The sequence below is a fragment of the Panthera pardus genome, unplaced genomic scaffold (genome assembly GCF_024362965.1).
Source record: "Panthera pardus isolate Hobbes unplaced genomic scaffold, ASM2436296v1 HiC_scaffold_17, whole genome shotgun sequence".
Classification (NCBI taxonomy): domain Eukaryota; kingdom Metazoa; phylum Chordata; class Mammalia; order Carnivora; family Felidae; genus Panthera; species Panthera pardus.
In genome coordinates this window covers 123,903,558-123,914,903 of record NW_026526732.1, presented here as the reverse complement: position 1 = coordinate 123,914,903, position 11,346 = coordinate 123,903,558, and the positions used below count along the sequence as shown (strand labels likewise).

The following is an 11,346-nucleotide window of genomic DNA, read 5'->3' as shown; positions in this document are numbered from 1 at the left end:
AAGGGGAAATCCAGCAGTTTAGAATTTCGCCAATAAAGAATGCGTACAGGACGTTGTTCACATCGTCTGAACAAACGCTTTAAGGTGTGTGCGCGCGCGCGCAGGTGGCCTGACGATTGCTAGTTTCTCGCAAGTAACGATGTTGGTGAATTTCAGGTGCGTGTTCTTTGATTAGCGTTCCCGGCGAGGATTGGAATCCAAACGCGGCGGGGCTGCGCGGGTCCTCACCGCAGCGCTGCCCAGCCCGCCCTGGCTTCGGGTTGAAGAACCGCAGGAGGAGGCTGAAGGCGGCGCAGCTGCGAGGCGCGCCACGGGCCGGGAGCCTCGGGATGCTGGCGGTGAGTGACCCTGGGCGGGCCCGGGCCCCCTGTGGTCCCCGCGTCCTTTCCGCGGTTCCAGGCGGGCGCAAGGACGCACGCTCGGTCGGGCTGGGGTTGCAGAGGCTGGCGTGGTCGCCCAGAGACGCGGCACCGGCTAACACCCCGGACGCCGCCGGGAAACGAGCTGGACGCCGGGGAGATAGCCTGGGGTGCGGGCTGGCTTGAGCGTTTTAACCTCCTTAGGTTTGCTTGGCAGTTTATTGGGAGCTTTCAGTGAGGCGGCCGGGCAGGATAGAAACCTATGGTCCTTTGCCCAGTGAAGGGGAGACTAGAGGATTAATGTTTGGAAGGCAATGAGATGGCTCTTCTCAATTTGCCCTGGATGTTTTCCCAGCCCATTTCCCCTCTTGCTGCGTAGACCATGCAGTGACCTTCACCCATGTGGGCCCCAGACTTATGGTCCCAAGCGCTGGGACTTCAGGCTACCTGAACTGTAGATAAAGGTCCCTAAGACGCCCGCGGCCCCGGACTTGGGGGTGGATTGGTCCCTCCCGCGTTCCTACCTCTCAACGTTCGTTTCACCGAATACACTGTTGGTGAAAAAAAGAAACAAGTCTGGATTTGGGACTTTGAATTTACCCAGTTTTTCATATCTATAAATAATGACGATAATATTGCAAAGTATGCTGACCTTCAAGGAGTTTGGTCAAGTCCATATAGAAGTAGGACTGCGCGCCCAAGCTATACTTTAAAAAAAAACCAAAACCTCTTTAAGGGCGCCTGGGGCTCAGTCCGTTAAGCGTTGGACTTCTGCTCACATCATAATCTCTGTCACGGTTCGTGAGTTCGAGCCCCAGGTCGGGCTCTGTGCTGACAGCTCAGAGCCTGGAGCCTGCTTCGGATTCTCTCTCTCTCTGTCTCTGTCTCTCTCTCTCTGCCCCTCCCCTCCTCACGCTCTGTCTCTCAAAAGAAAACATTAAAAAATTTAAAATAATTAAAAAGCCTCTTTAGAAGACATTAAAGGATTTTTTTTGTGTATTGTACTTCTAATTAATTGTTGGGATGCGGTGAGCAGAGGAGATGCTGTTATGTAATGTAGCACAACGTGCGGTGAAAACCAAGGTGGTAGACCGGGATTGCCCTTGAAGAGAAGTGTAACAATCCTCTATGTTTGGTGAATTCTCTTGCGGTGGTGGTTGATATTTGATCCTTGGAGTTGCAGTAAAAGTCCTAGAGGAAGACTTAAAATTCGTGCAAGTCAGAAACCTAAAGCTTAAACTCCTGACTGGGCTTGAAAACCCACTTTCCAAACCTTTATTTACGAACTCTCATTCTACAAATAGTTCATTAATCCGAAGCCTTCTGTTTCATCGTTGTCACTCTAATTTGCTTATTTTGTGTGACTGCTTATTCCAACGATGTTTGTTTTGTTTCTTGTGATAGTCTGTATGTGTCATAGACGGTACTAAGGAAGATTGGAGAGATTATTTTTAAGTAGTAATTTACTTTAGACCCGTCATCAATGGCATGGGGAACAAAGTTTTTGTTCAGGATGACAACATGAAGCTTCCTTTCTTTTATTTTTTAAAGTCCTTTAAAGTTAACATACAATGTAGTGTTGGTTTCAGGAGTAGAACCCAGTGATTCATCACTTACATACAATGCCCAGTGCTTCTCACAAGTGCCCTCCTTAATGCCTATCACCCATTTTCCCCATTCCCCCACTCCCCTCCCACAACCCTCTATTCTCAGTATTTAAGAGCCTCTTATGGGGGGGTGTGGGTGGGTGACTCAGTTAAGCTGCCAGCAGGGGACTTTGGCTCAGGTCATTATCTCCCAGTTCAGAAGTTCAAGCCCCCTGGGTCAGGTTCTGTGCTGACAGCTTGGAGCCTGCTTCAGAATCTGTGTCTCCGTCTCCCTCTTCCCCACTTACGTTCTGTCTCTCCCTTCCCCCCCCCCAAAGAAATAAAAACATTTAAAAATAAAAGTATTTTATGGAAACTTGAAAATGCATTTCTTTGAAACATTTTTTTAAACAATATTTTTATTGCACACAGGAAGAGGATGATCCTTTGCAGTCCCTTCAGGAAGAAGATGGGAGCAGAATTGCCCCGGATGCTTTCTACGTAAAGATCAAGCTTCTTTCCGCGGGTGGGGGAGGGTGTGCAGGCGTGCTCTTTCTAGTTCGGTGTTTGCTGGGCTGTCCCCGCAATCGGTTTCTCCAGTTGCTCAAGCCAAGCTCAAGCTCAAGAGGCAGAGAAACCTTGCTCCTTCTCCTTCCCTCATCTTCCACATTCAGTTTATCACCAAGCTTTCCACTGTCCTACCAATATCTTAGTCTAATCTATCTTGGGCCAGGTACTAGTCTAGGTAGACGGTATTGAACAAAACAAACAATTCCTGTCCGCAGGGAGCTTACAGCCTGGCAGAAAGCCAAAGAAACAGGTTACCGACCAAAGGGAAGGAGTAGGAAGAAAAGGAAGAGAGTATCATCATGGAGAATTGAGAGTGGAGAGAGACACTTGCCTTACTTGAGATAAAGTCCCGAAAGATAGGACTAAAAAAGGTGATCTGGAAAGATGAGATTAGAGGATAAGGAGCCAGCCAGGTAGAAAGTGGTGGGGGGAGCGGTCCAGGCTTCTTGTGCAAAGGCCCTGAGGCAAGGCACAATTTTATTTTTTTAGGACTTCTTAATAGGGAAGTCAGGCAGAAGTTGACAGATTAAAAAAAGAGAAAAGTTGACCTACCAAATCATGCAGAGCCCTAGAGACCAAGGCAGAGGGTTTGGATTTATACTGACCACAGAGAAGCCAGGTGGAGTTTTAAGCAGGCAGAAGTCTAAGTTTCTGAGTCCGAGAATCTGACTGTAAATCTCAGCTGAGTGATCTCGTGCAAGTTCTTAAACTCTCCCAGCCTTGCTGCTGCCCCCAGATAAGGAATCTGTCCTCTCCGGGTGGTGCTAAGGATTAAATGGGAACATCTGCAGAACACTCAACACAGCTGGCACAAAAAGGTTCACTTGTAAATGTGCTGTTGGCACGTTTAATTTCAAATGCTAGCTTTCCATTTGTCAGTAGTGAGAATAAGTGGAATTTCGGGCCGTATGCACTAAACTGCTTCCTTATTAAAATAATATTGTAGGGGCACCTGGGTGGCTCAGTTGGTTAAGCGTCTGGCTTTGGCTCAGGTCACGATCTCACAGTTTGTGGGTTCGAGCCCCGCGTTGGGCTCTGTGCTGATGGCTCAGAGCCTGGAGCCTGCTTCAGATTCTGTGTCTCCCTCTCTCTGCTCCTCCCCTGCTTATACTCTATCTCTCTCTCAAAAATAAACATTAAAATTAAAATGATCTTGTATATTGGTAATTTAGCATGTAGGATTGGACTGAACTGAATGAAAAAATCATATCTTTATAGTACAGACATTTAAGGAAGTGTCTCTTCAAATATACGTATTTAGAAGTATATCTTCCTAATGTTCAGGCAGAAGAAGAATTGCATTCCTTATGACAATTTGCATCCTTAGTCGACTTCCATCTGTAATTGTTGAGTTCATTTTCTTGTATTCTGATCATTTATGTTGCTTTTAATAGGTTTGAATTTTTTAGTGTTTTAGAATTTCTAACATGACTGAGGATAAAGTCTCTTCTGCAGATACCTGTACTTAAGTATAATTCTCCTTAAGTCAGTGGCTCTCAGAGTTAGCATGCATGAAGGCTTCTACCCTAGAGTTTCTGATTACTAGTAAGTCCCCAGGTGAAGCCCATGCTGCTGGTGGTCCGGGAACCACATTTTGCAAACTGCTATCTTAAACCGGCAAACTCAACCATTGGCTCAATGATTTACTGTTCAAGAAAGAACGATCTATATTTGCCCTCTAATTTTCACACTGAATTACTATTGATAATGCTAGAAATGTTGCTATGAAATGTTCTTGGGGGAGGAAATAATTTACAAACTATCAACTTTCCAGCTTCAATCGCTTATTATTGATGCCTTCCATGATAAAGGATTTCAGAAAATAAAAGACTATTTTCAAGAGAGAGCAAGCCACAGTCCTCAAAAATATAATCATCTTGTATTCTACCATCTTCATAGGTCAATAACTAAGGCAAGTAAGTTGTTTTGTGGGTGGAACAACAATGTGTAGTTATTTGTAAGTCTTCCCCCCCCCCTCCCCCCATTGAGCTATAATTGACGCACATTATGTAAGTCTAAGCTGTATGGTACAATGACTGGGCTTGCTGTGGTAATCATTTTATAATGCATGTAACATCCATCATCTCCTGTAGATACAAAATAGATAAAATTTCCTTGTGATGAGGGGCACCTGGCTGGCTCAGTCAGAAAAGGGGTTGTGAGTTCTAGCCCCACGTTGGGTGGCGAGATAACTTAAGTAAAATTTAAAAATCTCCTTGTGATGAGAACGCTTAGGATCTGTTCCCTTAACTTGCATTGTAAGGCTTTATCTTTGTGTGGTCTAATACCCAGGAACTGGATAAAAATGAATTTCAGTATGTTTCGCTGTTGCTGAAATGTATTCAGCGATTCTGCATTGATGGTGTCAAAGAAGATGAGCCTTTGCTAATTCAGCAGGGACTGATCCCAAAGATAAGTGTCCTGTTTTGATCTTGTGTGGCTTTGGGTAATTTAAATTGGTGTGAAATCCGTTATCTAGTTTGGTGTTTTCTGTTCCTTTGAAATCAAATTTGAGCCGAAATTGATAATGATGTGTGTACTGCCTGTATCCATCAAAAAGTCTGCATAGGTTTCCTGATGTATGTGCTGGGCAGGGCACTTGGGGAGTGTGCAGGAATGAGTCGGTCGTACTCTCTACTCCCCTTGACAAGCCAGTTGCTGTAATAACATGTTTAAATTGGTGAACTGAACTTGGAAATACAGGATGAGCAGGGACTAAGATATTCTCCATCCCCCCCAACCCCCCACCAAAGGCTCTATAACTATTTTAATAGAATTAGTGACCACATTGGACCCGGATAAAGGATCAAATACTTCCCCTCGCCATAGCCCACTTTTCCAACTTCAGAGATCTCGGTTGAGTCTGAAAACACAAAGAGCAAACACATTTTTTTGTTCGTTCTAAGTCCTGCAGTTGTGAAATTTTATCCTGGTTCTTAGGGGTTAACCAGCGGGTACTATTATGAGTGCCTTTATATTATTATGTTGCTGGAAGCAACACAGACTAGGAAATCTCTTGGTGCCTCTCCCTTGTTTTATGAGATGAGATTCTGCAGCTGTTAGATGTTTGATTTGTTGGTGAGGAGGTAAGGGAAGGTAGAGGGGCAAGAGGGTGATCTGGCTGGCTCTAAAATCTTTGATTTTTTTTTTTCTCCCACCCCCTGGACTCTAGTACCTGAAGTTTATTAAAGCCAGATTGGCTCAGGGAGATTGCTCTGTTTTTTTTTTTTTGTTTTTTTCTTTACTGTAAATTCTCTCTGTGGGAGGGAATAAAGATCTCTTGGTGGAGACCAAGTAAAGACCAGGCTTTCCTTAACTCCTCTCAGGGACTTTAAAAGCGCTTACGGGGGGGTGGGGGGGGTAGATCTAAGGATTATGCTTAGGCAAATTGTATATATTTCATTTTGCATGTAGTGCTACCTAATTCCCTCCTACACTTACCAGTGCAGATAACAGGAAATGGGGAAAAGGAGGTAAAACTTGAAAGGAAATGGAGCAGGATGTCCCATGGGTAACTTGGAACCACGGGCCGATGGTTTTTTTTTTTGGGGGGGGGGGGGCGGGGGAGTGGAGGCAGGGGGATGAGTTAAGATCTACCCCAACCTGAATTTCCTATTTAGATTTTAAAATACCCTTCCAAGATTTAAAGAGTCCAATCAAATAAAAGTCTCCACTGGAGTTTTTGAAATCCGAATTCCAGTGGAATATGGAAATTTCTAATTGGTGATGGAAATTTCTGAACCGTAACTTAGACACATTCTAAAGCATGTTTTGTTTCATGCAGGTGTTGGTCAAGGAAAATGCATTGGTATTATCAAAGGGGCTGGGATACTAGATTCTGTAATTCTAAAGCCAATTATGTTTGCAGGTCAGCACAAAATATACCGGGAAGTTATTTCTCTAGAATAAGAATTTCCCATGGAAAGGAACATGTTTAGTCCTGTACCCTAGGATCCAGGAGGATTAAGCAACTTGTTCTATACCGTGTGCATAATGAATACTAGCTATTACCTCTGTAAATAACCATTTTTGTCTCGTGTTTCTGGTAATCACACAGCTGTGGGGGCAACTGGTGAATCTGTTAGACCATGTATGATCATGGCACATAATGGGTCCAGAGAGTGACTTCTGGTAGCAAGTCTCAATCAAATACTGTGGCGTTTCCTTCACATCTCTTTACCTATATTCAATGTATTTTGTAGGCTTGGGAGGGGGATACGATTTGGGTTGGTAAGAGGAGTGGTGACAAAAATGTACTTAAAAGCATAAAATTCTGCCTATGAATATAGAAAGGGGGAAATGTGGCATTAGCGGTGAATTTCAGTATAGAGGGACATTTTTCAGGCTATCAGAGAAAAGTTTGCCCCAGCAGTGATTCAGTTTAATGCAAATCTTTGCTTGATGTGAGATAAAAGGAGCATCGCTGGGAGCACAGCAGTGGCCCTCCAACCTGGCTGTACGTTAGAATCACCTGGAAAGCTTTAACGAGCACTGTCTGTGTCCCACCACCAGCAATTCTGAATTCCGGGGTCTGTGAGGGGTCCCAGGCATCAGGGCGTTTCAAAGCCTCCCAGGTTTTCCTAATGTGCGGTCAAGGTTGGGACCTGATTGCTATGTCCATGGTCCCCAGCTGGGGGTGCTTTGGGTTCTTGGCTGCCAAGTGGACGAAGTTTCCAAGGCCTCACTCCTGTAAGCGTTTTTGATCACAAACTCCTCCTATTCCACGTTCAGTTGAGGATTTCAAACTATGCCCACAGGATTTTGTTGTTGTTTTTTTTTCTAAGCAAAAAGAAAAAAAAAAAAAAGTGGTCCAAAGATGGCCTTCACTTTTTTGAATCAATGTTGTAGGAGTTTATCTTAAATCCTACCAATCCTAGCAGCTTAATATGAACTTGCATATACGTTCCTGTAGAAAAACAAATCTCCAATTGGCTGGACGCTTTTGGCAAAAGAAAGGCTTGAGGCATAGTTACTGTATGAACGTACTTCTCTAGCACATTCCAAATTCTGCACCTCCTTTGATAGTATGTTTTCTACAGTTTTCAAGACAAGAATTGCTCCTGTGTGGGGAGGCTCATTTATCTCTTAATCTTTAATCACTAGCCCCGTATATGACTTCCTGGCATCCCTCTTGGCCAAATCTCCAACTCTGGCTGGTATCTGAGAGCTTCTTAGCGCAACACTGTAACAATAGGTCTTCATTCTGGAGAGTTCTAGACGGAGGTCTTAGAGCCAGGTCGAATCAAAATGTCCTAGAAAAGTCTTAAACTATTTTGCTCTAGTTTTTACTGGAATTATGAGACGGTATTGAATAAGGCATAGAAGTTTGAGTCTTAGACGGTTGAAACTGTGTTTCTTCTCTTGTGTACATGGTTTCCTGGTTTGAAAGAACAATAGAATTTCTGACTGTGGCAGATCCAGTGTCTGACCCATCCCTGATTAATGTGATAGAAGACTTCTTTGACACAGCCTTGGTAAGGATGGGGGTGGATTCATCACTGAACAGATACCATTGGTAATTTGCAGGAATCTTCAAGTCATTTATAAAACTTGTGTTTTCTTAGATGTGGGTTTTACCAAGACTCCTATTTAGTATTTAGAATATTATATGAAATTGGGGCACCTGGGTGGCTCAGTTGGTGAAGCATCCGACTTCAACTCAGGTCACAATCTCACCCTCCATGAGTTTGAGCCCTGCGTCGGGATCTGTGCTGACAGCTCAGAGCCTGGAGCCTGCTTCCGACTCTGTGTCTCCCGTCTCTGACCCTCCCCCCTTCATGCTCTGTCTTTCTCTGTCTCAAAAATAAATAAACATTAAAAAAATAAAATATTATATGAAATAGAAACTAACCAATGCTATGGAAGAAAAATGATTTATTTTCATATATACATTATTCACCTGTTTAAGGATGATATGCTGATTTTAATAGTGCCTGAAGGTCAAATAGGATTTCTCTAAACTTTTTAAAAAATTTTTTAATGTTTTATTCATTTTCTGAGAGAGAGAGAGAGAGAGAGAACAGGGGAGGAGAGGGGCAGAGAGAGAGAGAATCCGAAGCAGGCTCCACGGCCCAAAGCCTGATGTGGGGCTCGAACTCGGTAACCATGAGATCATGACCTGAGCTATGGTCAGACATTTAACTGACTCCACCACCCAGGGGCCCCGGATTTCTCTAAACTTTTAAGTTTATTTATTTTGAGAGAGTGTGAGCACACAAGTGGGGGAGGGGCAGAGGGAGAGGGAGGTGACAGACGATCGGAAGCAGGCTCTGCACTGACAGCGGAGACCCTGATGCAGGGCTTGGGCTCATGAACCTTGAGATCATAACCTGAGCCGAAATCAAGAGTCAGACACTTAACCGACTGAGCCATCCAGGCGCCCCTAAACTTTTTTCTACTGTATTTAAAGTCAAGTCCTGCCTGTTAGAGAAATATCGGCATTAATGGATTAAAGTTATAGTTGATAATGCTTCTGAAACATAATATAAGCCTTTTCTTTTTTTACTAGGTTATTTCCAGAAGTAGTAGTAAAGGTAAGTATATTATTTGCCACTGATTGACTATCTTTCATTAGTAAAATATTCTGGCATACAGTAAGTAAATATTTGCCTAAATGACATATAAAAGTACAATAAGTTTAAGTACATGGATGTATTGACCATCTAATGGTAGCCATATTGCAATGCAGAGATTTTGTTGTAAAGTATGTCTCTGCCTTTTATTTAGTTTTAAATATTTTAAATACCTATTTTTAATAGAAATACAGCTGACATAATTTCAGGTGTACAACATAGTGATTTGACAGTCACGTACCTTATTTGATGCTCTCTGTGATGAGTATAGTCTCTCTGGCGTCCTACACCATTATTGTAATATTATTGAGGATCTCCTCCAGACCGAGAAGGTACTCTAAGACCAAAAAACAAAGCAAACCACTCCATCCTGTTTACATAGTTTTATTCAGAGTAACTTACCAGGGGGGACTGGGCGGACAAACGATCGCTGAGCTATGTGGCTATTATCCGCCAAGGCCGGACCTTAATCCCCAGCTTCTATAGGGTGAGGGGCATAGTGGTGTGGTCACAGGGTGGTTATCTGAAGTGGGGTCTTCTGTGCGCCACTTCAGGGAAGGTCAGAGAAAGACAATCTCCTCAGGGCATGCAACTCGTAGCCTTGAGTGAGGTCATGGTGTAGATGTGGACAAGATGGAGGCCAGAGATGGAATTAGTGTTGTCAGCACTTTTACAAAGCTGTGCTTGTGACTCTCTGTCACTTGTAACTGGGAGTTTGTAACTCTCAATCCCCTTTATTTTTGTCTGCCTCCCCACTTCACCTTCCCAACTCCCCTCCCTTCTGGCGACCACCCGTTTATTCTTTGTACTTGAGTCTTTTTGCTTGTTTGTTTCTTCATTTGTTTGTTTTTTAGATTCCACATAGAAGTGAAATCCTACAGTACTTGTCTTTCTCTGACTTATTTCACTTAGCATAATATGCTCTAGATCCATCCATGTTGTTGTAAATGGCAAGATCTCCTTTTTAGATGAGTAATATTCCATAGTGTGTATCATACCCTTTTTATCCATTCATCTACTGTTGGACACTTGAGTTGCTTCCTGATCTTGGCTCTTATAAATAATACTGCTATAAACATAGAGGTGCGTGTATCTTTTCAAATTAGTGTTCTAATTTTTTTTTTTTTTTTTTTTTTGAGTAAAGACCTAGTAGTGAAATTACTGGACCATACGGTATTCCTGTTTTTAGGTTTTTTTTTTTTTTTTTTTAGGAATCTTCATACTGTTTTCCACAGTGGTTTCACCAATTTACATTTTCACCAATCATACACAAGGGTTCCCTTCTCTCCACATCCCCAGGAACATCCACATTGGATATTCTTGCCTCCTTGGGTGTAGATTGACTAGATAAGCATGGGTTTATCCTGCGTTTTCTCTTCTGTTCCATTGCTCTATGTATCTATTTCTTGTGCTTGTATCACACAGCTTTGATTACGGTAGCTTTGTGATATAGTTTGAAACCTGGAAGCATGATGCCTCCATCTTTGTTCTTCTTTCTCAAGATTGCTTTGGCTGTTTGGGGTCTTTCTTTGGTCCCATACAAATTTTAAGACTTTTTTTTCTAGTTCTGTGAAAAATACCACTGGTATTTTGATAGGAATTGCATTGAAGTTTTAGATCACTTTGCATAGTATGAACATTTTAACAATATTTTTTCAATTATATCTTTCTACTTATTTGTGTCTTCAGTTTTTTTCATTTATGTCTTAGTTTTCAGAGTACAGGTCTATCGCCTTAGTTAAATTAATTCCTAGGTATTTAAAAAAATGGAAATTATAAATAGGATTGTTTTCTCAATTTGTGTTTTCTTCTAGTTCATTATTAGTGTATAGGAACAAATTTCTATATATTGACTTTTTTTTTAGCCTGAAAATTTACAAATTCATTTTTTCTAATATGTTTTCTGATTTCCAGTTTCTTTCTGCCTTTTATTAAAAAAGTAATTCCGGGGGCGCCTGGGTGGCTCAGTCAGTTGAGCATCCGACTTTGGCTCAGGTCACAATCTCGCGGTTTGTGAGTTGGAGCCCCACGTCGGGCTCTGTGCTGACAGCTCAGAGCCTGGAGCCTGCTTCGGATTCTGTGTCTCCCTCTCCCTCTGCCCCTCCCCTGCTCATGCTCTGACTCTGTCTTTCAATAATAAATAAATGCTAAAAAATTTTTTAAAGTAATTCTAGTATAGTTAATGTATTAGTTTCAATAGATTAGTACAATATAGTGATTCAACAATTTTATACGTGACTTAATGTTCATCATGATAAG

The 11,346-nt window shown here is 42.5% G+C and overlaps 1 protein-coding gene across 1 annotated transcript in view; it reads left to right on the top strand.

Annotated features, from left to right (window-relative positions):
• Positions 1-329: 329 nt before the first annotated feature.
• The window catches only part of SYCP2L (synaptonemal complex protein 2 like), a 112,941-nt gene continuing 101,924 nt past the window's right edge, over positions 330-11,346 (top strand). The window contains exons 1-6 of the mRNA XM_053904911.1: positions 330-338; positions 2,378-2,446; positions 4,290-4,427; positions 4,808-4,927; positions 7,885-7,989; positions 9,024-9,048. Coding sequence (XP_053760886.1) covers positions 330-338; positions 2,378-2,446; positions 4,290-4,427; positions 4,808-4,927; positions 7,885-7,989; positions 9,024-9,048 — 466 coding nt within the window. The remainder of the gene's footprint in view (positions 339-2,377; positions 2,447-4,289; positions 4,428-4,807; positions 4,928-7,884; positions 7,990-9,023; positions 9,049-11,346) is intronic.